Source organism: Hibiscus syriacus, unplaced genomic scaffold, assembly GCF_006381635.1.
Source record: "Hibiscus syriacus cultivar Baekdansim isolate YM2019G1 unplaced genomic scaffold, ASM638163v2 tig00013285_pilon, whole genome shotgun sequence".
Lineage (NCBI taxonomy): Eukaryota > Viridiplantae > Streptophyta > Magnoliopsida > Malvales > Malvaceae > Hibiscus > Hibiscus syriacus.
The window spans coordinates 49,774-77,487 of NW_024062299.1; the positions used below are offsets into that span (position 1 = coordinate 49,774).

Genomic DNA, 27,714 nt, shown 5'->3' on the forward strand with positions numbered 1-27,714 from the left:
AAAATATGTTATACCGAAGCACGAGGAAATACAAGAATACCAATAACGTTAAGGGCTCTCAATAAGACGGCATAAATCTATTTATGAAATATCTACAAGCATTAGAAATCGGAACCCTATGGCTTTTTTTGCAATAGAGGCAATCGGAGCTTCAAATGAATTAGCTATAGGCATCAATTTACACACCTAATGAATTCATCGTGATTAAAGCAAATGCGATCGTATCATCAGATATAATACGAGCTGAAAATTTGTTTTTTCCTCGGCAAAAGCCATACCTTCGACTGATTTATTTTTATTATTCGATCTATCATTCGGATGGATTCAATTTGTTTCTTCTTGTGGTTGAAATGAATTCTATCACGAATCTATAACAAGCTAGTTCGACTTGACGCTTATCGGAAGAGTAATCTCCATTAGTTACCCAATCTACAAAGCTCTCGGAATATTCACCGATGATATCATAACGAGTCACTTTTGATGCAGTTCGGTCCATTCCCTAAACAAATAAAGCAACTTAAACATTAACAACTCTTAACCTTAGTTAACATAAATATATGTTCTCCGTATATAAAGCCTGCGCAGACACAATCGAAAGGGGAACAGAAACAGAGTACTAACCTTTATACTAGAACCAGATCACTTGGAGATATAGCCATGTCAATTCTTAGTTCATCACCAATAATTTCAGTTTCAGAGGATAGGCCAGTGATAGACCTGCAGAAACATACAAGATGGGTTAGCTAAGAATGGGGAAAAAACAGAATAATTGGTAGTGGCAAAACGATTAACTGATTTCAGACATATTTGAAGTATGGTGAAGGAAGGCGACTTCTAACTACCTGTCATACACATCACCACCGTCAAATGAATTTCCCGAAGAAGAAAGCCATCCGTATCAAATTGGTGCAATTACATTTATCCACGTATCGTAACATATGCGATTACTATCAAGAACCTGGTCATGCATATCTCCAAAAGTTGCCTGCATGACAATCTTGTAAACCTAGAAAACCAAAGAAAATTGGTATGAGAGACAGCAGATGACTTAAACATATTAGCAGGGTGAGCAAAACTCGACTTTACTAGAAAATCAAATTATTCAGCTCGACTCAATGCTAAAAAACAATACTTGAAAAATTTCAAGTTATAAAATAGGAGTCAAATAACTCAATTTTTTGGTAATTAGTGCATCAATTTTAAGTTCGAGTCTATATATATCACATGAATATATATATATATATATGTACATTGTATATGGTTCTAGAACATTGTTTAAATTGGAAAATTAGTACAATAACATTATAAAATAAGACTCGTCACCGCAACTAACTCGAAATTATTGACTCGACTCGATCAAATGTTCACCTCAACACATGAGGTGATTTGTTCACCAAAATTTTGGTATGTGATGGTACCAAGAATAAAACTTTTACGATGTTGATTAAAGCCATAAATTGCTATAACTCTAAAAGGAACTACACTCACAACAGAAATTTGAAACAATCCTGGAAGAAAATTCATGCACACCTGGAATAAGCAAGGCCACGAGTTGGCATTTCTCGAGTGGACTCCGAAAGATCATGGGTACCTTTGCCTGTATTTTCAGACAGAGGCTGATGGTGTCCGACAGTTGATGCACCCATGGGCCAAAGGATGTTGCCATCGGACAGTGATCTTTTAAAGGATGTCCTGTAGATATTAGGAAGCAACCTCATTAGTGGTTTATGGCAAGAAAGGTTAGATTTACCGTTTTAACATAGGAAAAATAATGCTCGACACCTGCATATTATATGTAGAAATAGAATTATTTGGCAATTGTAGTCTCAAATAAATCATTGGAACTAGAAATTGGTATAAATCTATTAGCGAATTGGACTCTCGATATACCTACATCTGCATTAAGAAGACTAGAACCACGACTTCCAACGCTATATGTTGGTCTGAATCCAACTCCCAGAGTGCTGGTTTACCTTGTTGTGGCTGAAAGTGACCTAAGAACCTGCTAAGATGATGCCAAAACCCTGCATATATGTAGAAATAGAATTATTTGGCAATATGTAGTCTCAAAAAATCATTGGAACTAGAAATTGGTATAAAATCTATTAGCGAATTTGGACTCTCGATATACCTAGCATCTGCATTAAGAAGACTAGAACCACGACTTCCAACGCTATAATGTTGGTCTGAATCCAACTCCCAGAGTGCTGGTTTACCTTGTTGTGGCTGAAAGTGACCTAAGAACCTGCATAAGATGATGCCAAAATCTACTAGTGTACTATCCACCACCATCCTAGTGTAACTCTACTGTAACTTGTTTTAACTTACAAATTAATGGCACTTTGCTTTCCGCATCCATGTATGCATTGCTATAGTAACGTTGCAAAGATCTAAAGAATTCCTGCGACTGAGTTGCTGCTTGCCATTGACCTCTCCTTTGGCAAAATATCTGTTTGACATGGCCAATGCAGATTAATGAAATGTACCTGGAGCATAATACTTTAAGGTTTCACTGAAGGCCACGCCATGTTACTACCACAAGGTTTCAGGGTTTACTATGCCATCTAAAGAACCTAAAAATAATTTGAGGCCCATCGATGGAACATTTATTAAATTTTATAAAAGTTTTTTATTTATTATTTCATCAATTTCTTTTGGGATGATTACAAAAACTCCCTAAATCTCCCAGAAGGATTACCTTGTTGTGCGCTGCAGAGCCACCATATTGTAGAGCAAGTGTGTCACCCATTTTTTCATAAACTACCATTAAATCCTCCGCCAAAGGACTATTTTGATCAATAGTTTGGGATTCTGTGAACCCCATAGCATGGAGCTGGCGTCCAAGAGCGCCATCAAACCATAAGAATATTGGGCAACATTAGTGCGATCTAGGCAGTCAATGCAGTTGGTTCTAAGGACTCCATTCTGGAACATGAGGCGCTTTACATTTTCAATAGAATTCTGTTTATCATCACTTTTGTCGGAATGGATCTGAACAAGGTGCTCATCATTTTGCCTGAAAAATAATTGAAACCAAAGTATTATAAATAATTAAATGCGAATGACTAGAAAAAACATTAGCAAAAAAAAGGCTCTATTTTCAAGGAAAAAGCAAATGCAAGAGAGAACAAATAGCACAACAAGAAACATAAGCAAAATGATTCATTCCAGCAATAATTGAGATAATTCATGAAAGGGAAGAGCAACATATATTCTTTGATCAAAGAACTAGCAGCAAAAGAGATTAGGAATTTTACATGTTTACATTTGAACAATAGACTGGATTTGTTAACAAAGACAAACAACCCAGCATCATAAAAATATGATCAAATCGTATGTTACTTACACCAAGCAAGATAAATTCAACAGCCCCTCAGGTATACGATTTGGTGTTACTTGACAGTAAAAGATGCCTGTTAATTTTAGCGCATAATCAGCCACTTTGCCTAAAAGTTCCAACACATTTGTAGCTCTGCAAAAAAAAAATGAAAAGCTCTATTCAGTTAACCATCTTTTAAAATATCAGTGAGAATTTTACGCTATCAAGACCAGTAGGGCCGAAGAATACTTTCTGGAGTGTCTATTTAGGTCCCAGTGAAGAAACCGCAGACGCTTCTCCTTGGATAAAATTTTATTGATAAATCTGATGGACTTAGCAAACTCCGTACGAAGAATAGTTTCCCGAGGTTTCTTCTCACATCTCTGTTAATCACCAGAACAGAAAGCAGAATGAAGCAGGAAACATCGAAGATAGAAGAAATCACAAAGTTTCTGGAAACTGACAGTCAGCCAAGGCCTACCTTAATCAAATTCAATATGATTATTGGATCTCCATATCTCCTTGCAAGATTTTCAAAATGTAGTTTTGTGGCCTCATAATTTGGATCCTTTTTTTGATACTGGAAACAAAAGGTGAAATTAAGAAAATATACTGCAATTACCAAGTAAAAGTAGAGATTTATGGCTCTCATTTTGTTATTAAGAAAGAATACATACATATAATGTCAGGTTTCAAATTCAAGCGCGAAGTTTCCTGGGACCAGAAAAGGGGGATAGAGCCTCTATTCTGGACAACACAACTTATTTGTGTGGGGCATCCTTCAGGAACATCTTCAAACACAATTTGTTCTGTCTCAACATCATTTGCTACTTTACCTTTCTCATTCACACCACGTTTTAGATATCTATGCAATAGAGAAGAAAGTGAGCCATGTCTGACTAATGATCAGCAACAAAAGTAGGTGAAAGAAAAGTTCGTCTATCATATGAAGGGAAAAGAAACAGTCTAGAACTCAAAAATAGGCAAAGAAAACATGAAATAGGTCAAATTGCAAAGCATTTAACTATGAAAATTATCATAAGCTAATTCTTCTAATAAATGATAAAGGAAGGTTCTAATTAATGCAGCTGACATTTCAATCAATAGCTTGTAAAGCATCTAAACCTTGTTCCAGCATAATGTCGAGAACGCCTTGCAATGAGAGTTAACTTGACGTCCTTGCCAGAGACAGATAGTTTGACCTGGATAGCACAGTGGGCAAAAACAAATGTCAGATCAAAATTTTAAAGCCATGCCTCAAAAAGGAAACAACAATTTGCAAACATGTTCAGCATAAGGTGAAAGTATGAACCTGAGTTATTTAACAGCTTTAATTACTTCATTTTAATATTTCAACAACAACAATTTTCGTAAAGGGTTAGTTTTGCTTAATCCTTATGATTATCGACAAAATAATTCCTTCCAATAAATAGAATCAAAGAAATTACAAATCTGAAAATTCCTAATATTGACAATCATAAATATACATCTGTAAGCAACAGTTTTTATCATGAACCAAATACAGAAACTGCATGAACATAAAATTAACTACAACTTAACAATCTTCTTGCAGATCCTTCCATTTTCACCTACCATGCAAAATCAATGAATATGAAAGAGTGTATCATACCTGCTTGAAAAAGCCATATACCAGTGCGACAGTCCACAAAGTATCTTGAGATTATTCCGGATTCCTCGAGTTAAGAACTCATTCCAGACAAACATTGTTTCATAATGTACTAATCCTGTCTCATTCTTACATAAATTTCTTTGGAGGCTATGCATTACATTGTACGAGCTGAAAAAGAAGTCCTTTGTAAGATCCACTGTGCACAGGAGCTTCTTGTATCTATTTAAACAAGACAAAGATGAAAGAAAGGATTCCTCATTAATAAATGTTAGTTACTAGATGAACTAAAAACAAAAAAAACTGTGAACTATAGTTATAACCAGGAAACTAAAGAAAGATAGTAATCTCCCCCCAGAAACCCTAATGATACCTTCTCCCATTCAACATGTAATATTAACATCACACAACAATGATGTTAGCTCCTGTGCATATGCAAGAAATGAACTGGCAATAGCCTCTACAAATAGTACTAATTAAGAAGATGCCACAATTAACTGGTCAAAGCCGACTTATTGACTCAACTATAAAGGGAGGATATGTATTTAACCACAAAAGTGGTTAATTCCAACCGCATCAGCCAACATCAATGATATACATGAAGGGTACAACAAAACAGTGCAGAGATTACCTCCACACCATGAACTACTCTTCTACTTTAAAGAGAACTCCAGAACTCAAATTATTGTCCCAAAGAATAATAATTAATTGGAAGAAGATAAAACAACCACAACACGACACAATCTATTTAAATCAAATGGACAATGAATATTTTAAGTGCTAATTTCATATGTTTCTTATATATACCAAGGACAGATTACATTACAACAGAATTGACAAAAGACCTTTTTCATTCTTAGAATAAGCCATATTTGACTGGAACAGAAGAACTGGGAATTGTTATCATCTCGCTCTTGGTAATGGCATAGATACTATGGCCACAAATTGCACCAATCTTCCTTCTTTTCGTGATCAGCAGCATGTAATAAGGTCCCAAAAATTTCACAAACCCTAAATTAATGGCAGAGATTTATTAGATCATGCTAAAATGACTGACAGGGGAGGGTGGAGAACCTGAGTAATATTACATACCAATGATTCCATAGCAAGCTGTAACAAATTTAAGTCCACCTGTGGACCTGTTTCCGTCATGTATCCGTCTTAACAGAAAAGAACATTCAATTTCTGAATATGTAGCGGGGTCTTCAACAATATTAAGTTCAGAAGGTTCTAATCGATCAACCTTTAATACCCTCCAAACGGTTCCATTCTTGTTTCTTCCAATCATATATAAATGCTGTCACACAAGGAATATACAAATGTTTCATTAATATTGTGTAATGGAGATGGAAGTGGCGTAATTATAATGCAAATAAATTTTTGGGAAAGAATAAGCAAAAGGAGCAACAATGTTCTTATCAGCATCACAGAAAAACAGAAAAAAATATCTTTATAAATGTAGAACTTGCTCTGAGCACGGTGACTATTTCCATATCGAAACAGGAAGGTTCGTGTAGCTCTCAAGCACATTAACAATCACTTACCATGACCTCAAGAGCATGAATAGCATTATGAGAAAAAAGAACAGTCTAACACTTCATGGGAGATAATTGCAGCTAAAGAGAATTGTACGCAAAAGAAAATCCAAATAAGAAAATAGTGACAACTACAAACCTATCATTACGAAGACTTTATCCTGCTAAGCTGAATTTAGAGCACTAGAATGTTCGAGTATTGTATTGTGGATATTGAAAACTTCTAATATTTAAATAACTGAACCACTACTTATAATAACAAGCAAAGAAATTGACGATAGAAGTTAAACTGCATTATCAGATTTCGTATTGCGAATTACCGGTTCAATAAGCATTCATAAGCTAAAAATCCAAGTCATACACATAAATACAATATCAGAAATAAGTACATCAAGATCTAGAAAATCACAGAGCAGCTATCAGCTAAATCTAAAAACCATCATAGTTTCATAAACACTCAAATTATATACATGTATATATAAAGAATTGGTTAATAGATCGCCAAAAAAAAGATTAAACAGCCGGTGGAAACAAAAAAAAAGAAGCCAAAAGATCAGAAGAGCTTTAGCGTGATAAAGTCAAAAGGCTAAACGAAGTCCACTGCCGTATGCACAAGCTTAGGACAACATGAAACAAAACGAATACATATACGAGTGGGAGAGAAAAAGAATACCGAGCGAGTCTCGTAGAGTCTGAATTTCTGCAAATAACAAGGAGTCGGATTGATTCCACCATCACTGCGATTCTCGGCTGCCATTAGCTTTTTCGGATTCCGATTCCCCGAGCCTCAAAGCTCGGTTCATTCAAGATACAGATCACCGAAGAACCACGAAAAAGAAGACTAAAACAGAAGAACTCTCTCGATTTACAAAATTCATCTATTATGTACTGATAAAAACACAGAAAAAAAATTAAACGTCACGAATTCACAATACAGAGTTCAGCCTGAAGAAAAACAGGAAAAACAATAACATGGAAAAAAATGGTATTAATCTGCGACAAAAAGGCGCGACTGGCTGGAAAGGAGGGAGAGATCGAGAAGAAGATTTACAGAAGAGGAACGTGCAGCTAATGGAGAGATGGAAACCACGAAAAACAAACTAAAAATAAAAATAATATATGCGAAACTATAAATAAATATTTTTTTCTAAAATAAATTACGAGAGAGTGGCGTGTTTTAAATTTTAATAAATTTCCGTTTTTCCGCGATAACTTGGGTTTTCAGTTATGATTTTGTTTTTCCACTGATGATTGGTTTTACGACTTATTTATGACTCGGACATATATGGTCGATTGGTCGTTCTGACTCGGTTGAACCGGTAGCTGGGGCGGAATCGGGTGTGTCCCTTGTTATATTTTATTTAATAATCGTTGAAAGTACGGAATTAATTCATTTATAAAAAAATATAAAGAAAAAAATAGCGTACGATAATCTCATCGTGAATAACAATATACTAAATAATATTTCGTTGATCAAATTGACACTTTACGTAACGTAATATAATATATTTCTTAAAATTATGGGAATTTTCTATTCTTTAGATTTTTGCATTATTTTTTATCAAAATAAATGCGAAAGTTGCAAAAAGAAAATAAAAAATACATAAAATTTTCAAAACAGATAGAAATCGGTTTTAAAAAATATAAAATTATGAAAATGAAAAAAAAGTATACATATTTATATACTTTTTTAAAAAAAATAGAAAGAATCTTGAGATTTTAAGATTTATTTGAAATAAAAAGGGGGGCAATCTTAACAAAAAGTTATCCTCGTTATGGATGGGGAATGAGAGTGGACTAACGAGGATAACTTTTTGAAACTTCCAAGGATAATATTATAATATAAAGGGGGCATGTAAGACAATGAACATTTTATAGTTCCCTCGATATCGTCCAGCATGACGATATTTTATTATGATGTAATTCTAAATATATTTAAATAATTACTTTAATGTTATGTTATAATTATAATTGTTTAAATTATTTTTCATAACAAATATTTTCTATACATACAATACGTTAAACTTAAAATTTATTTAAACGATGTCAAACTACTTCTAATTTAAGTTAACTTCCTAGAAAAATGTTAAAATGGTCAAGCTTCAAAACAGTGCCGCTTAAAAGAACGAATCCTATTGGTAAATTTCCATCAAACACGGATCAGTACTCAAACAACTTATCAGCCGTCGACAATCCCTCCAATCTACGGCTCATGTTTGCGCAATTTAAAATATTTCTTTAATTACTTTTTCCCGCCTCTCCCAAATCGTTCTCGATATATATGCCCCTCCAATCACAATGTACACACCATCGTAAGCAGTTTCCTTCAAATTACAACCACTTTCGCACGATCCAAACACTACATTTTTTTCTTCTTTCTCAATCTCTTCGCTAATGGCTCGTACCAAGCAAACAGCTAGGAAGTCAACCGGAGGCAAAGCTCCACGAAAGCAGCTAGCCACGAAGGCCGCTAGGAAGTCGGCTCCGGCGACCGGAGGAGTAAAGAAGCCGCACCGTTTCAGACCAGGAACCGTGGCTCTGAGGGAAATCAGGAAATACCAGAAGAGCACTGAGCTCCTGATCCGAAAGCTTCCGTTCCAGAGGCTTGTGAGGGAAATCGCTCAAGATTTCAAGACCGATTTGAGGTTCCAAAGCAGCGCCGTCGCTGCTCTTCAAGAAGCTGCTGAGGCTTATCTCGTCGGACTGTTTGAGGATACTAACTTATGTGCCATTCATGCTAAGAGGGTTACGATTATGCCTAAGGATATCCAGCTCGCTAGGAGGATTCGAGGAGAGAGAGCTTAATGTGTTTTTTTAGTCTATTAATGCTTTGGATCAGAGATCTAACTTTGTTGGTTTTGATGCATTAGCATTCTCAGCTAATGATTGATGTAAATCAATGGACTATCATTCCATCCCATGTAATTTCGTGACGTTCACATGAAATTTCTTTAATGAATTTAAGTTTTATTACTTTGTAGGTATCCATCGCTTCCATCCACGTAATTGGATTTCACTTTGCTTTTTGATACTCTGTTCATTTGTTTTCTCGGGAAACAATCGTACATTTATCTCCATTAGCCATTTATCATCATTAATAATCAAACCCAATACTTGTATAAATATTGTTTTCAATCACATCGGTAAATAATCTGTTTTTCTTATTGAGAGAATGTTCAAACTTATGAACTTATATACGATTAGTCTAAAATATTCCTTGGGAGACAAGCTCAGCCTGGCAAATCAATATATGTGTTATGAAGCTCTAAGGGGGTGTTTGGTTCAAGTAATCTAGGGTTTGGTTCAAAATATTCCCAATCTTGGTAATCTTTTATTTCGAACAGTGGTATTTTTGGTATATTATCGGGAATGTGTTTACCTCTTCCCTAATGGCTAGGGATGGCAAAAAAACCCGAACCCGACGGGGAAAATCGAAAACCGAATTAAAGTGGTCGGGTTCGGGGATGATAAACGGGGACGGGGATGGGAAAACCCATTTGTTTTAAACAGGGACGGGACGGGACGGGGACGGGTTTGGTAATCCCCGCCCCGATTACCCGATTACCCGCCCCGATACCCGACCCGATAAATATTAAAAATAATTATATATATATATATATATATATATATATATATAAATATAATAAATTAATTTAAATAAAAATATATTGTTGAGTAATCGATTGACGGAATCGGCCAAGAGGGGGTGAATTGGCAATTAAAATTTTGTGGAAGATTTTGCAGAAAATTGAAAGTAATTGCACAGCGATTTACAGTGGTTCGACTTTCTCAAATAAAGTCTACGTCCATTACCTTAGCTATCCACACTAAGGATTTTCCAACAAATTCACTAATTTGTTCTTCTTTTGAGGCCAAAGAGATAACCTTACAATTCCCTCAAGAGTATACCCCAACTCTTGAGAACACTCTTTTTCCCAAAGAGAAGATTACAAATTTGCAAACTTACAAGAAAACCTCACAAGGTAAGATGTTTGCACAATTCTAGAACAAAGAAAAGAACACTCAAAGATGAATACAATTGAGCACAAAAGTGTTCTTGAAAGCAAAATGAATATGAATGAAAATAGGCTTGAAATGCTCAACTTGAGGTTTGATGCTTTCTCTTTGATTCTCTCTTGATTCTAGTTGCTTGATGTTTCTTGTTTTGATCAATGGCTTCTAAGCTTGCTTAAATACACCTTGGATCACTTCTGAACGTTGGGGATGATTAGAGAAGATATTATAGCCGTTTTAGTGTGAAAACATTAATAAAACAGCTTGGAGCGTGGGGGGAATCGGTTCCCCCTTGAAGGAATCAATTCCTAAGTGTAAAATTCAATATTTCGACCGTTGTACAAGGGGGGAATCGGTACCCCCTTGGGGGGGATCGGTTCCCTCCGAGCATACTGGAATTCTCGGAGCAAAACTGTTTAGGGGGAATCGGTTCCCTCCGAGCATTCTGGAAATCTCGGGGCCAAAACCATTTAGGGGGAATCGGTTCCTCCTATGGGGGGAATCGGTTCCCTCTGAGCAATCTCTAATTTTTGGCTTTGAATTGGTTCGAAATACTTTGTAAGATTATTTTGAAATTGTTTTATGATTAAAACTTAATTTTACACTTAAGTAAGGATTAAACATGATTTTTGAAATATTTGGAGTAATGTTTTGATATTCGAATAGTTATATTGAATATACTTAGAAAATCATTTGGAAAATCTTAAAATCTATTTAACTTAATTTGTTATATCGAAATATCAAAATGTTTCAACAATCTCCCCCTTTTTGATATAACAAAACATTTTTAGTAATTTTAAGATTTTTGAAATCAAGTTTTGAAATTACTCCCCTTACTTTAACACTTCTTCAATTTATTATGTAAATCATTTAACACCTATTCTTATCCCCCTTTTTGTTAAATCAAAAAGACATTGTAAAACAAGGTTTTGAAATCATTTAGCCAATTGATTTATTAATTATAAGCTTAAGCTGCTAAGATCACAATCAAAAGAGAGATTAGCCATTAGTTTCATAAATCAATATTCATAAATAATGTGATATGGCAAAATTGGTCATATTGCTAATGATGATGCAAAAATGAATAAAACATATAAGTTCACACTATCATAATCCAAAATCCAACAATCCACAAAATCAAACAATCCAAAATATCAAAAGTGTTGAAACAATATTCTTTTAGTTCAAAGTCTTAAAACTAAACACATAATCAAACATCCGGATCGGTAGGAGGAAAACGGGCTCGCATAGCAGCCATTTCATGAGTTAGTTCATTAATACGAGCATTGGTTGCTTCATTGTTTGCACGCATCTCCTGAAGAATCTCTAATTGTTGAGTTCCCATTGTGGATAAATGAAACTCTATAGAGGAAAAGCGCGAATCCATTGTCGCATAACGGAAATCAAATGTCTCCATAAAGGATTGAAAATATGGAGGCATTTGAGTTGATTGTTGTGCGTGCTCCTCGGGTTATTCAGGTTCTTCTTCAGCTTCATCAATATCCCTCATTAGTTGTTCAAACTCAGGATCTTCGTCAGCTTCGGGTGGAGCTTGTGAAGAACTAGCTCCCGGAGTAGAAGATCGAACCCATGCACCGGTTTCCTTATTTTTGACCCATCCCGCTCTTGTTAAAGAAAGAAGATTGATTTGTTTCTTAAGAGGAAATGAGGCATCTAGACCAACTCGGAGTTCAGCTTTAGAAAAGAGATTACTAAGGATACAACCGTAAACTAGTGAAGAACAGAGTTTCTTATTTGGCACTAGGTTAACGGTTTCAACAATTTCAGCAAAGATAATCTCGGAGAGGTTTATTTTTATATTGTTTTCAAAACAGTGCAACCACCAAAGATCTAATGCTCTAAGAGTTGAATATCGACCCCCAGATGGTCGAAACCACCAAGTGATCATGAGATGAAGGAAACGCTCATGGAGATCTAAAACACTTGCACTATCATTCCGTTTATATCGTGAGCCTAAAACTTGTTTTTCGTTTGATAAACCTTCATTGTCCAAGCCTAAGGCATTGGCTATGTAATCCGGATCAAGATAGAAATATTGACCTAGGAGGTAGGAACGCACTCCTATGGTTTTGGTTTTGTCACGATTTTTGATACAAACGGCATTACAGTAGAAGATACGAACAAGTTGATGATAGACAATGGGTTCAAGTTCGAAAAGTTTATCAAATTTCCATTCGTGCAAGATAGGGAGATATTTAAAGTTAATATCAACCATAGTTTGAAGAGATGGGATACGTACTTCCCTAATCTTATACGAGTCAAAATATTGGTAAAACCAATAACGATAATCTTTAGGACCCGGTTGATTGAAACAAGAATTTTGGATAGTCAAGTTAGGATCAAGATTTGGAATAGGATTTTGAGGAATAGGAGGAGGATTTGGTTGACGACTAGAACGACTAGATGAAGACCTAGGACGATTAGGATTTGACATAGTTTAGGAAATCAGAATATAATTGATAACCTGCAATTTTGCCCTCAATATTTCAAGATTCTCTAAATCAATCCTAATGGGCAAAGTTTTTGAAAAACTTTTGAAAAATATGGTTTTGAGAAACAATATATGTATAGTTTCTCATAACAACAACATAATTTAATCAAAACACAATAATTTGAAAATAACAAATTTTTTTTATTTCGAAAATTTAAAAAATTTTGAAAAATTCTTGTGTTTTGATGAAATTAGTTGTAACATCTAGTTTCTAATTCCTAAATAATCAATGCCCGATCACTATTTCAACCTAGAACTAATTAAAACTAATCCTATGTTCAAAATCAATGAAATAGAGAGTTTAGAAAAATTTACCTTGAAAGATGAAGATTGAGGGGATTTAGATGTTGTTTGCACGATTTTAATGATGATTGCAAGTTTAGGAGATGATATTTGAAGTGATTTCCGATTAAAATCAATGATTTGAGGAAAGAATGAAGATTTGAGTGCTTATAGGGTGATAAACGGCGGAAGAAAAAATGAGGATTTTGGGGTTTTTGGGGTGTTCTGCCCGATTTAACAGAACCCCAGGGGGGTATCGATTCCCCTGTGGGGGGGAATCGGTTCCCCTTCAAAGGGGGAATCGGTTCCCTCAGGGGGGGATCGATTCCCTCTGCACCAAAATTCTAAAATCCGATTTTTTAAGCACAAAATGCTAAATTAATCTTTTCTAGTGGGATTGGCAACTCATATATCAAAAATTAATTATGTTTAAACAATTAAATTAATCTTTAATCGATTTTTGAACATAAAATTAATTTTCACTAAGAATCACAAACTCCCCCTAACTAATAGCAAGAATGCAATCAAAAATTATTATTATAAGCATTTTTCAAGATTTATTAAAAGTGCTAAAATTATTTTAAACACTAAGTGAAGATAGGTTGGTCAAACCTAATTCTCTCCTAAGTGTCCAAAATCTTTCCTTGTCTAAGGGTTTTGTAAAGATATCCGCTAATTGGTGCAAAGTATCAACAAATTCTAGAACTACATCTTCCTTAGTGACATGGTCTCTAATGAAGTGATGTCTTATTTCAATGTGCTTAGTTCTAGAGTGTTGGATGGGATTTTTAGTGAGACAAATAGCACTAGTATTGTCACACTTGATAGGAATGGTACCTACTTCAATTCCATAATCAAAAAGTTGTTGTTTCATCCATAAAACTTGTGCACAGCAACTACCGGCTGAAATGTATTCCGCTTCAGTGGTGGATAATGCAACACAATTTTGTTTCTTTGAAAACCAAGAAATCAACATATTTCCAAGGAATTGACAAGTACCGGAGGTGCTTTTCCTATCTAATTTGCATCCTCCATAATCCGCATCAGAAAAGGCATGCAAGCTAAAGCTAGAGTCTCTAGGATACCAAAGTCCTAAACTAGGAGTGTCCTTAAGGTATCTAAAGATTCTCTTAACAGCTAGTAAATGTGATTCCTTAGGACATGATTGAAATCTAGCACATAAGCAAACACTAAACATAATGTCCGGTCTACTTGCAGTTAGATAAAGCAAAGAGCCAATCATTGACCTATATAATTTAACATCTACACATTACCTCCTTCATCTAAGTCAAGCTTTGTTGAAGAGCTCATTGGAGTGTTATGAGGTTTCCCATTTTCCAGTCCAAATTTCTTAAGCATATCTTTGACGTACTTAGCTTGATTAATGAAGATGCCATCTTTTCTTTGCTTGATTTGGAGTCCCAAGAAAAATGAGAGCTCCCCCATCATGCTCATCTCAAACTCACTTTGCATTAGCTTAGAAAATTCTTGGCAAAGAACATCATTAGTATAACCAAATATTATATCATCAACATAAATTTGAACTACTAATAAATCTTTACATTTTCTCTTTAAAAACATGTAGTGTCAACATTTCCTTTTAAAAAATCTTTTTCAATTAAAAATTTGACAATCTTTCATACCAAGCTCTAGGAGCTTGTTTTAAACCATAAGAGCTTTTGTCAATTTTAAAACATGATCCGAAAATTTTGAATCTTCAAACCTGGAGGTTGTTCCACGTACACTTCTTCTTTTATAAACCATTTAAAAATGCACTTTTAACATCCATTTGATATAATTTAAATTCATTGAAACATGCAAATGCCAATAACATTCTAATTGCTTCCATCCTAGCTACGGGAGCGTATGTTTCATCATAGTCTATGCCTTCTTCTTGAGTATAGCCTTGAGCAACAAGTCTAGCCTTGTTCCTCACTATATTACCACTTTCATCAAGTTTATCTCTAAAAACCCATCTAGTACCTACAGTAGATTTATTACTAGGCCTTTCAACTAATGTCCATACTTTACTTCTCTCAAATTGATTTAATTCTTCTTGCATAGCCATAATCCAATGTTCATCTTTTAATGCTTCTTTGATGTTCTTAGGCTCTATGCATGAAATAAATGCAACATAATTACAGATATTTCTAAGAGAAGATCGAGTAGTTACCCCTTTTGATGGATCACCTATAATTTCACCATCCTTGACAAAGTTGTACTCTCTTGGAAAAGATACTTCCCTTTCTTCAATGGTTAGATTCTCGAGGGGATCATGAGTTTCTTCATCTTTTGTTTCTTCCTTTGATGATGACTCTCCAACGTCATGTCTAACGTCATTTGCTTGTACAATACCTACATCATCATTAACAGAAGAATCCCTCCTTGGAAGGGGATTATCATCGAAAACAACATGTATAGACTCTTCTACAACTAAAGTTCGAATTTAAGGAATAATCCAGAAAAATTCCTTCATCACTTTTAGCATCAAATTTGCCAAGATTCTCTTTACCGTTGTTTAAAACAAAACATTTACATCCAAAAGGATGAAAATAGCTAATGTTAGGCTTTTTATTTTTGAGAATTTCATATGGAGTTTTCTTTAAAATTGGCCTAATCATTACTCGATTTACAACATAACAAGCGGTATTTGTGGCTTCCGCCCAAAAATATTTTGGCAAATTATTTTCACAAAGCATGGTTCTAGCCATTTCTTCTAAAGTTCGATTTTTCCTCTCAACAACTCCATTTTGTTGAGGGGTTCTAGGTGCTGAAAAATTATGGCTAATACCATTAGAATTACAAAACTCAATAAATTCAAGATTTTCAAATTCAGTTCCATGATCACTTCTAACACTAGTGATAGAGTAACCTTTTTCATTTTGGATTATTTTTAAAAATGTGATGAAATTTTCTAATGCTTCATCTTTAGTACTTAAGAATAGAACCCAAGTGTATCTAGAATAGTCATCTACCAAGACAAATGCATATTGTTTTCCTCCCAAGCTAGTAGTTCTAGTTGGCCCAAAAAGATCTAAATAGATCAATTGTAATACTCTACTAGTTGATACATCATTAATAGATTTAAAAGAAACTCGTTTTTGTTTTCTTTTAGCACAAGCATCACAGATTTTATCATTATCAAATTTAAGCTTAGGCAACCCTCTTACTAAGTCTCCTTGAATTAACCGTTGCAAAACACTCATACTAGCATGACCTAGTCTCCTATGCCATAACCAACTATCATGCTCATCCTTAGCAACTAGGCATAAATTAGTCATATCAATAGAATCTAAATGCACCATGTAAATGTTTCCTATTCTATGACCAACAAGCATAATTTGATTAGATGCAATGTCAATGACTTTACAACCATTAATTTCAAATAAGACATTGAATCCTTTATCGCATAATTGACTAATACTCAATAGATTATGCTTTAATCCATTCACATATAAAACATTCTTAATTTGTATGGAAGAGGTATTACCTATTGTACCAATACCTTCAATGTGACCTTTTGAATTGTCTCCAAAAGTCACTTCTCCTCCATTTTGGCGTTAAGCTCAATGAACCGGCTTTGTCTTCGGTCATATGTCTTGAGCATCCACTATCAAGGTACCATGAATTTGAATTTGTTTCCCGTGCCTTGTAGCAATGCTCCTTTCCCTACAAACATAGATTAATTTTGATTTTTGGTACCCAAATTCTTTTGGGTCCATATTCATTAGTTTCCAAAATCCTAGTCCCCTTAGGTATCCATTTGTGTAGGATATTTTTATCTTCAGTAGTAATGAGTTCTTTAGGAACCCACATACTTCTAATGATTTTTCCATTAGAGGTTCTTTGGGGACCTCTATGATTGTAGTTTCTAAAACTTTTTCTAACAAAGTTGGATTTTGAATTTCCACCTTTTTCAAAATGTTTTGTTCCAACTTTATCAAAAGAAGTTTTAAGATCATCAATTTTCTTTTGATGATCATCATTGATCTTTGAAAGTAAATTTTGCAAATCTAAATTTTTCTTTCAAACTCTTCTAGTTTGATTTGCAAATCTTTGATTTTACTTTCAAGATCGTTGTTGGTTTTGGATATGAGTTTGTTTTCATTTTTCAATTTTGAAACATCATTTTTATATTTTAAAAACAATTTCTCATAATCCGAAGCCAACCCATTGTATTCTTCAAATAACTCATCATAAGATAAATCATCAAAATCGGATGAGTTAGAGGTTACCTTAGAATCTTCCCCGAATGCCATCAAGCACAAGTTTGCTACTTCTTGTTCCTCTTCATCGGAACCTTCTTCATCACTCCATGTAGCCACATGAGCCTTGTGCTTATTCTTTGGTTGACCCTTTTTCTTCAATTGTGGGCAATCATATTTGACATGCCCCGGCTTTTTGCATTCATAGCAAATGATTGGGTCCTTCTCTTTTGGTTCATTTTTGAGGCCTTCGTTTCGTTTGAATTTTCTTCCTTGGTAAGGTCTCATCATTTTTCTGAACCGTTTGGCAAACAATGCCATTTCCTCGTCGTCATCATCATTATTAGAATCACTCTCATCTTTTGTGGATTTGAGAGCAACTCCAATATTTTCTTCTTCTCCTTTTCCTTTGGTGTCTCTTCAACTTTATCAAGGTCCACCTCATCTTCGAGCATCATCTCATGAGTGAGGAGTGAACCGATAAGTTCTTCAAGAGTTAAGGACGATAGGTCCTTAGACTCGATGATTGCCGTCTTCTTTGATTGCCATGATTTTGGGAGGGAGTAGACTAACTTCCTCACAAGCTTTTCATTTGAGATGATCTCTCCATATGATTTGAGACCATTGACAATCGTTGAAAATCTATCCGTCATAGCTTTGATGTCTTCATTGGTTTCATCCTGAAATTTTCATAGCTATGCGTTAGAATACTAATTTTTGATTTCTTTACCTCATATGTACCTTCATGTGTGACTTGAAGCTTGTCCCATATTTCTTTGGCGGTTGTACACGATGAAACTCTTCCGTATTCATCTGGTCTAAGAGCACAAAAAATAATATGGATGGCTTTGGAGTTGAGCTGGAACATTCTTGTCTCTCCTTCACTCCACAACCTTGGATGAGTGATAGGCTTGATGTATCCTTCTTCTACGGCATTCCATGCTCCCATGTCACTTGCTTGAATGAAGTACATCATTCTATTCTTCCAATAGGCGTAATTAGCTCCATTGAAGAAAGGAGGCTTGTTGACGGGCATCGAATCAAGACCGGAGTCGAAGTTTGAAGCGGAGGCCATTGATGACTTTAATAATCGATATAACTCTTCCCGAATCGACTCAAGAGGCGATAAAACCTTCAAATGAGTTAGGCTCTGATACCAATTGTTGAGTTAATCGATTGACGGAATCGGCCAAGAGGGGGGTGAATTGGCAATTAAAATTTTTGTGGAAGCTTTTGCAGAAAATTGAAAGTAATTGCACAGCGATTTACAGTGGTTCGACTTTCTCAAATAAAGTCTACGTCCATTACCTTAGCTATCCACACTAAGGATTTTCCAACAAATTCACTAATTTGTTCTTTCTTTTGAGGCCAAAGAGATAACCTTACAATTCCCTCAAGAGTATACCCCAACTCTTGAGAACACTCTTTTTCCCAAAGAGAAGATTACAAATTTGCAAACTTACAAGAAAACCTCACAAGGTAAGATGTTTGCACAATTCTAGAACAAGAAAAGAACACTCAAAGATGAATACAATTGAGCACAAAAAGTGTTCTTGAAAGCAAAATGAATATTGAATGAAAATAGGCTTGAAATGCTCAAACTTGAGGTTTGATGCTTTCTCTTTGATTCTCTCTTGATTCTAGTTGCTTGATGTTTCTTGTTTTTGATCAATGGCTTCTAAGCTTGCTTAAATATACCTTGGATCACTTCTGAACGTTGGGGATGATTAGAGAAGATATTATAGCCGTTTTAGTGTGAAAACATTTAATAAAACAGCTTGGAGCGTGGGGGGAATCGGTTCCCCCTTGAAGGGAATCGGTTCCTAAGTGTAAAATTCAAATATTTCGACCGTTGTACAAGGGGGGAATCGGTACCCCCTTGGGGGGGATCGATTCCCTCTGAGCATACTGGAATTCTCGGAGCAAAACTGTTTTGGGGGGAATCGGTTCCCTCCGAGCATTCTGGAAATCTCGGGGCCAAAACCATTTAGGGGGAATCGGTTCCTCCTATGGGGGGAATCGGTTCCCTCTGAGCAATCTGTAATTTTTGGCTTTGAATTGGTTCGAAATACTTTGTAAGATTATTTTGAAATTGTTTTATGATTAAAACTTAATTTTACACTTAAGTAAGGATTAAACATGATTTTTGAAATATTTGGAGTAATGTTTTGATATTCGAATAGTTATATCGAATATACTTAGAAAATCATTTGGAAAATCTTAAAATCCATTTAACTTAATTTGTTATATCGAAAAATCAAAATGTTTCAACATATATATTTAATTTAAATTTATATATATACCCGGCCCGATTCCCGGCCCAATACCGACCCAATACCCAGCCCAATACCCGTTTAAATAACCGTTTATGCTAAACGGGGATACCCGTTTCCCCTCGGTTTTCCCCGATTACCCGACGAGGATCCCCGTTTAAATCCTTGCAGTTTTTTAAACGGGGACGGGTACCAGTTTTTTAAATGGGGACGGGGACGGGGGGACCAATACTCGGCCCGAACCCAGCCCGTTACCATCCCTACTTATTGCCCATTTGGAAAGATTTTAGGATTCCTGACAGACATATTTTTTTCCTAACTAAAGATACATATGTTTGGTTGGGTGTTCTTTTCCAAGTGAGAGTAATATTTTTTTAAGTGTGTTTATCCCTGTAAATGTTATTTCTACACACCCTTTAGGTATTCTTTTATTATTGTGTGCTAAGGTAATGGTCTTGAGACCGTGTGCTTTGTACAAGTCTCCCTCTACAAAAAATTCATTATTCTCTTAATAAGATTTCTTCTCCTCTCCCTTTCTTTACAATTTTTTACTTGTTTAATTTTTCCAGAAAAATGGTTTCGGGTAAGGTAATGGTCTTGAGACTGTGTGCTTTGTACAAGTCTCTGATAACTTTCCCTTCACTAAAATGGATGCCTTGCCAGAGCTGGGGTTTCCTTAGGTGGGGCCTGGTCTTGGTGGGTTCTTTAGGTTCTTAGTCATCGTTCTTTTGTGGACCACGTTTTCAGAGATTCATTTCATCCCTTTTTCTTCCATGTACCCTACTCTTCGTGTTGGTGATCGGATCATTGTCAAAAAGGTAAAAAAAATTAGTCTTTCCTTTCTACTGGTGGTTTTGTTTGTTTAGTAATTGTTAATTCTAGGAGATCTCTGCAGCTGAACTCAATTTATGGATTTGTAGCTTTAGAAATCATGGAAATATGTGGCTATTTTAATCCCATTTCTGCCATGCTTCAGATTGAATTCTGTGGATGATCTCAATTTTGGTTAATTGTGCTATAATTTTGTTTTTTGTTTTTTGTTTTTAACTTCTGGGTAGCAGTTTTCCCGAATTTGTGAGTGATTTTAACAGCGACTTGATCTAGAGCGTGATTGAAATTATTTTATTCGTTGTTTAATGGGCTTTCTTATAGGAGATTTTCAGTAATGTTTTGTCCAAATATGTGGCTATTTTAAGATTGAAGGCTCTTCATATTCTTCTAAAATGTCCTCTTACGCTATGCATGTTCATCATGGGTCACTCTATGTCAATGGTGTTGAACGATAGGAAAATTTCATAGTTGAACGACCATCATACACATCAGACTTAAAGGTGAGTCCCCTTTGTTGTCTCTCCATGTATTTATGAGTTCTCCAGTATTTCCTTTATTTTTTTGCATTAAATGTGAGTCTTGGTGAACTCCATGACCCAAATCATTTTAGTTTTGGGTTTATCATAGGACTTCGGATGGTGCACTATTCAGAATTGATGTTTCATGATGATTGTATTGTGTTTCTTGGATATATAGTATGTTCCTAATGGTCATGTTTATGTGTTGGGGGACAACTGTAATAATAGCTACGACTCTCATAACTGGTAAATTAGTTAGATACTCCTTTTGTTTTTTAGTTTCTTATGTGTTCAGCTCTATTTTCTTTTGTTCTTTATGATTCTTGGTACATAGATATAGTTTAGAACATACTTTATCCCTTAAAGACTCCTGCAGAGCTTAACGATCCGTGAGAGCATCTTCTTGAACGTTTTGATTTGGCTATGATATTATTTGTTCCTCTTTTTGTACATCATTTGAAATGTAAATTCATGATGTAAACGCAATCATGTCATCGATGTTGATCGATAAACAGAGGCCCTCTGCCTGTGGAAAACATTGTTGGAAGATACGTGCTGTGCTGTTATAGACCTTCCAACCATAGACCTGCTGCAAGTTCAGGAATGAAGTAGACATGCTAAACTTTCTCCAACTCTTGGAAAAGCTCGGACGTTGATACACGGAGTCGTGTTTTTCGGTGATCTTGTCGCTAGTTATTTTCAATGAATTTTCATACCGATGCTATCGATATAAGCTTGTTTAGTATGATTGTGGATTGTTGAGAGTTCAGCAGCAACTGTAATAGAAGGTGTGTTTATTTTATAAGGTGTGCTTATTTTATACTTCCTAATTAAGATGGGGTGTATGGCTCAACCTTAGAATCCATGTTAGAGTTAATTAAATTGAACACATTATGAAATTTAGAGATTAAAATATGAAGCTTGAAAAGTTCTTACTAGTAACATAATTTTACCAAATGAATACCTTCGTGAACATATAAACGAACATTAAATGAATATATTTGTAAGCACTATACGAACGAACACTAACACCTTAAAAAAATAAATAAGTGAACATAAATACTTTCAAAAATAAATAAACGAACACAAATACAACACTAAAAATTAAATGAATACAAATTACACATAAATACTTATAAAAGTAAATAAACAAATACAAATAAAATCATATTCATTCAAATTTAATTTATTTACCCCAATAATTATGTATCAAATTATTTATACATCATCTTCGTTTTTACTATTTATGCTTAAAAATATAGATTTTTACTCCAAAAACTAATCCTCAACCGTGTAAGTTAAAAAATTTGGTTTTCGCTACATCTTCTATTGTTAAATAGGACATCATTTTTACCCTACAAATAGTCCAAATAATTAGGAAATAAGTCAAATTTCAGACAAGCTTACAATAATTCGGACATAGACGAATTAGCAATTTCATTACCGATATCTTATAATAATTCAGACATGGCCAAATTAACAGCCACTTAAAATTGTTTTAGAATTCTCTTTAGATACAGATAAGCTATTTTACTTGTCATTTGTGTATGATCAAAAAGAAATTAACAGTCTAGTATGTTCAAAGTTTGGCCTCTGTCGTTTTTGTATGTTCGGAGAGAAATTACAAGTTGGAAAACATGAATTATTGGGTTGCTGGCTTTTCGTAATCAAGAGTTAAGTACAAATCATATTAGAACTGAGTATTAATAATTTTATTAAAATATTAGCAAATATAATAATGAATGACGGTGAAATATAAAATTATAGACAATATGATTTTTAGTGTTATATTTCATACTTATTTAAATTATGTTTTTGTAATATAAATTCATGAGATAAATTAATAATAATGATAAAATATGCAGAATTAAGTATAAATATAAAAGATAAATAAATAAATAAATTATTAAATATATAAGATATAATAAAAATTATTTATTAGATAACAATAATAATTTACATATTTTTATTATTATGAATATCTATGAAGAATTTTCACAATGTAAACATTTAGTTAAATATTGATGTAAAATTTTAATATATTTTTACATCAATTATGTAAAATTTAATATTAATTAAAATTAAAATAATACATGATATATTTAAATACTCAAGTAATATATTATCAACAAATAGAATTTTTATGTAAATAATTTTATTTAAATATTTAGAATTTCAGTTGTTAAAAAATATAGAACAAGGAGAATTTGGTAAAATATACATTCTAATAATCTTTTATTTCTTCAACCAAACACTGTAATTTTACATTCATGCCAAACCAACCAAACACAATAATGTAATATTCCCAGTAATCATATTCCCTGGTAATATTTTAATCCAACTGGTAATCTTACATTCCATGAATCAAACGCACCGTTAGGTATTGTTAGATTACCGGTGTTTTGAACTAAAATGCTCTTAAATTCCCCCCCCCAAATATTTTTATTCTTTCGATAAATAATAAAATTTCTACGAAGGTTAAATTACAAATTTATCCTTTAATTATTTTATATTTACAAAAAAGTCCATAATTAGAATTTAAAATTATATAAATTTTATGAATTTAAAAATTTAAAAGAAAATATATAAATTAATTATAGTAGAATTCAACTTGTTAAAAAACAAGTATATAATAAAGACAAGTTGGTAAAATACACATTCCAATAATTTTTTATTTTTTTAATCAAACACTATAATTTTACATTTTATGAATCAAACGCACCCTAAAGATTTTGATTAGTATAAAAAGTATTTCATCCAGCAGTTTTGATAGACAAAGTTGTTGCTTATTGAAGAATATTTTCGAAAGTATAATAATTTACGTACAATGGAATATTTCTGAAATTTAATTATAATTATTTGATAATATTTTTTAATTATAAAGTAAACTTATAATCCGTGTAGTTGTATGTTGAAAATATTTTTTTATTTATTCATCCTACCTTTATTTTTTTCCATAAAATTGATACTTTGATTTGTTTATAAAACTTTAATGTTTTAAAAATCGAGCGAAATTTTAATTTTTTTGTTTAAAATTAGTGTTAAAATGCCGCTGAAAAGAACGAATCCTATTGGACAATTTTCGTCGCACATGGATCCCGATTTCAACAACTTAGGCGCCGTTGATGACCCTTTTAATCTACGGTTTGTATTTGTCCCTTTTAAATTTTCCATGACTACATAATTCCGGTAAAATTTTCGAGATAATGTTCTCGAATTTTTTATTTAACGATATAACGTACTCCCAAGATTAATTGTTCAAATAAGGCGAATTACACAGTGTTGGCCGTAGGTCGCCATGCCTTTCGGGCGACCTACGGCGTGGCAGCTTCCCAGCATAGGTCGCCATGCACTCCGGGCGACCTTGTAGGTCGCCATGCACTCCTGGCGACCTTGTAGGTCGCCATGCACTCCTCCTGCTCCTCGCGTGATTCCTCTTGCCCTCGGATGCCCTCGCATAGCTCGCTCGAATGGCCTCGATCGGATGCCCTCGGTCGGATGGCTTCGGATGCCCAATGTGTTGGAACGTGCATGACACATGCAATCTCTCTTATAACTCGCCGGGAAGACATGGCGACCTAGTAGGTCGCCCGGATGGCATGGCGACCTACGACAACACTGTAAATTTCACCCTATTTGAACAATTAATCTGAGGAGTGCATTATCTCGTGAATTAATTTATTCGAGAACGTTATCTCGAGAGTTTAGCCCATAATTCCCGCTTCTCCCAGTTCCTATTTCTATATATTCCCTGCAAAGCCTTGCATCTAACCCGCCATCAAGACTTCCCTTCAAATTACTATCTCTTTCTTGTAATCCAAACTCCACTTCTCTCTCATCAAATTATCATACTGATGGCTCGTACCAAGCAAACTGCCAGGAAATCAACCGGCGGCAAAGCACCACGCAAGCAGCTCGCCACGAAGGCAGCTAGGAAGTCGGCTCCGGCGACCGGAGGAGTGAAGAAGCCTCACCGTTTCAGACCTGGAACTGTTGCTCTGCGGGAAATCAGGAAATACCAGAAGAGCACTGAGCTCCTGATCCGAAAGCTTCCGTTTCAGAGGCTTGTCAGGGAAATCGCTCAAGATTTCAAGACTGATCTGAGGTTCCAAAGCAGCGCCGTCGCCGCCCTTCAAGAAGCTGCCGAGGCTTATCTCGTCGGTCTGTTTGAGGATACCAACTTGTGTGCAATTCATGCTAAAAGGGTTACGATTATGCCTAAGGATATCCAGCTTGCTAGGAGGATTCGAGGTGAGAGGGCTTAGATTTGTTTTCTTCTCAGTTTTTCGATGTCTAGAATTCGAGATCTATGCTTTTGTTCCATCTTATTGTATTTGCCCTCTCTGCAAACTTTTAATATAAATCGGTAGAATTGCAGTGGATTTGTGGTGTCGCCATGGAATTCGAATATATTTTTAGATCTATGCTTCCGTTATTAAATTTTTTACTTTTTGTTGGAAACAAAATTAATTTTCTAATATATTTTTGACAATTCAATGTACTATTACAAGTTAAATTACAGCACACATCATAAAATTATGAATGTCGTTTTAATTCACTTCCAATTTAGAACTCTTTTTCTAATTTAGTATTCGAATTATTTAATATTATCTTTTCATCCCTATAGTTAGGGGTGTGCAAAATTACCAGACCCGGTTGACTACTCGCCGACTTGAATTTAAAAAAACCGGGTAATTCTCTAAAAAATTTACCTAGCCCGACATCTCCTGGGTCGAGCCCGGGATACAAAATCTAGTTTTTTCGGTTATATGAGTACTTGGTTAGTTTTTATTTTTTTATATATAATTATATAAAATATAATGAATTATTTATATTATGGATTATTATATTTTTTATTTCAAACTTTTAAATTTTATGTTTGGATATTAGAGTATGTAATTCGAAGTTTCGAACATTTAAATTTGTGTATATATTTTTTTAAATTAATAATTTGAAAATAAAAAATAAAAAACTAGGTATCGGGTACCCGTAAAATCCGGGTACCCGTAACATCCAAGTCGAGATACGGACCGAGAAATCGTCGATCCGAAAGTTTTGGGTACCTGGATTTGCACATCCCTATCTATAGTATGAATTTTTTTTCCAAATTGATATTCAATTTTTTTGAATATTTCAATATATCTGAAATTATAAGTATATGTTAATCACATCTCATGTTGAAAAAATAATTTATCTACATTATATTATTATATATTTAAAAAAAATAAATTATTTTATTATTAAAATTAATTTTTTTCTTCAATTTTCTTTTCATCTCATGTTTAATATATTGGCTTTCTCAGGGTCAGGGTTAGAACGTTGGAGGTCCTATGCAAATTTTTAAAGAGGGGTCATTTTTCATAAAGTGAGTTAGACAAAAAAAAAAGAAATAAGCTTTACAGATGTAGAATAATACTAATTATTAGTATTTCCCATATCTTCCTTTCAACAAAGCTTTTTCTGCTCCTTTTCAATAGTTTAATAATCTACGGTAATACTATTAATTTCATTGTAAATTTTTTGGAGCCCTTTCTATTTCGGGGACTTGTTCCATCGCGCACATTACGCATGCCTAGCCTTGCCTCTGAGCTTTATCCTTTATTTCTTACTTCATTCGCAATCACGAGATCCCTTTACAGATCTTGGTGCTGCTGGGTTCATTTTTGCTGACAATCTTATTTATATACACAAAATCACGATACCCCTTTGTAAAAATAGATAAATTACACAAAAAAATATTTCTCTGGTCTCATTAAATTTTTTTATTTTAAATTTTAATTTTTTTAAAAATGTCTTGTTAAGAAAAGTAATAAATAGTGACCGACTCAAATTCAATTGAAATATTCTCTCTCTCTATTTGTCATTTGATCCGATTCAAATTTTAGAAAATTTTCATTCTACTAAAAATTTATTCAATTTTTATGACAAAAAACATGTGTTTTATTTAACTTGGCATATATATTATAATATTTTATTAAGTAAAATAAAAATCTAATCGTATAATTAAAAAATATAAAATATAATATTATCATAATTATCTTTAAATATATAAATACTAATTATATCAATCATTTTAAATTAAATGTTTTTCCTCTTAAAATCAAATCTTTTAGAAAATCTAAATTTATAAAACTAGATTAAATCAAAATCCATCATATGTAGAGGTTATGCTCATCCTTTCGTGGGTTGCGGGTTATCGACACCCTTAAAACCCTACAATGGTGATAGGTATCTCAATTTAATTTATTGATTAACTTAAATATAAATATTATATGTTTTTTTAATCTAATTTATATTTTTTATACTATTAAAATTTGAGTCCTAATAAGATTAAAAAATAAAATATTTTATCCTACTAAATAAATTATTAACTGTTATATCAGCATAAAAAGTCGACCCCGCCATTGGTCCATTACCATCGCACATTTCTCCACGATTACCATCAGAGAAGGTGTGACCATGTCGACAATGAATTTGCCATGCTCCACAGTAGTCACCTGCAAGCTAGAAAACAGAGCAGCAGACTGGGAATTTCTTTTTATAGTTTCAGGATGAACAATGTCCAATGCAACTGCACATTGCATTGCTAAGCCATATG

The 27,714-nt window shown here is 34.0% G+C and overlaps 2 protein-coding genes and 1 pseudogene across 2 annotated transcripts; 2 read left to right on the forward strand and 1 right to left on the reverse strand.

The window, feature by feature from the left end:
- Positions 1-310: 310 nt before the first annotated feature.
- Positions 311-26,098, reverse strand: LOC120205841 (annotated as a pseudogene).
- LOC120205918 (histone H3.2) lies at positions 8,802-9,420 on the forward strand. Its single transcript, XM_039205673.1, has one exon. The coding sequence runs from the start codon at positions 8,876-8,878 to the stop codon at positions 9,284-9,286; it is 411 nt and encodes a 136-aa protein (XP_039061604.1). The 5' UTR covers positions 8,802-8,875; the 3' UTR covers positions 9,287-9,420.
- On the forward strand, positions 24,902-25,498 carry LOC120205919 (histone H3.2). Its single transcript, XM_039205674.1, has one exon. The coding sequence runs from the start codon at positions 24,971-24,973 to the stop codon at positions 25,379-25,381; it is 411 nt and encodes a 136-aa protein (XP_039061605.1). The 5' UTR covers positions 24,902-24,970; the 3' UTR covers positions 25,382-25,498.
- Positions 26,099-27,714: the final 1,616 nt, after the last annotated feature.

Bases quoted from the DNA above. Each gene is read 5' to 3' on its own strand.
- LOC120205918 (XM_039205673.1), top strand. From the start codon at position 8,876: ATGGCTCGTACCAAGCAAACAGCTAGGAAGTCAACCGGAGGCAAAGCT.
- LOC120205919 (XM_039205674.1), top strand. From the start codon at position 24,971: ATGGCTCGTACCAAGCAAACTGCCAGGAAATCAACCGGCGGCAAAGCA.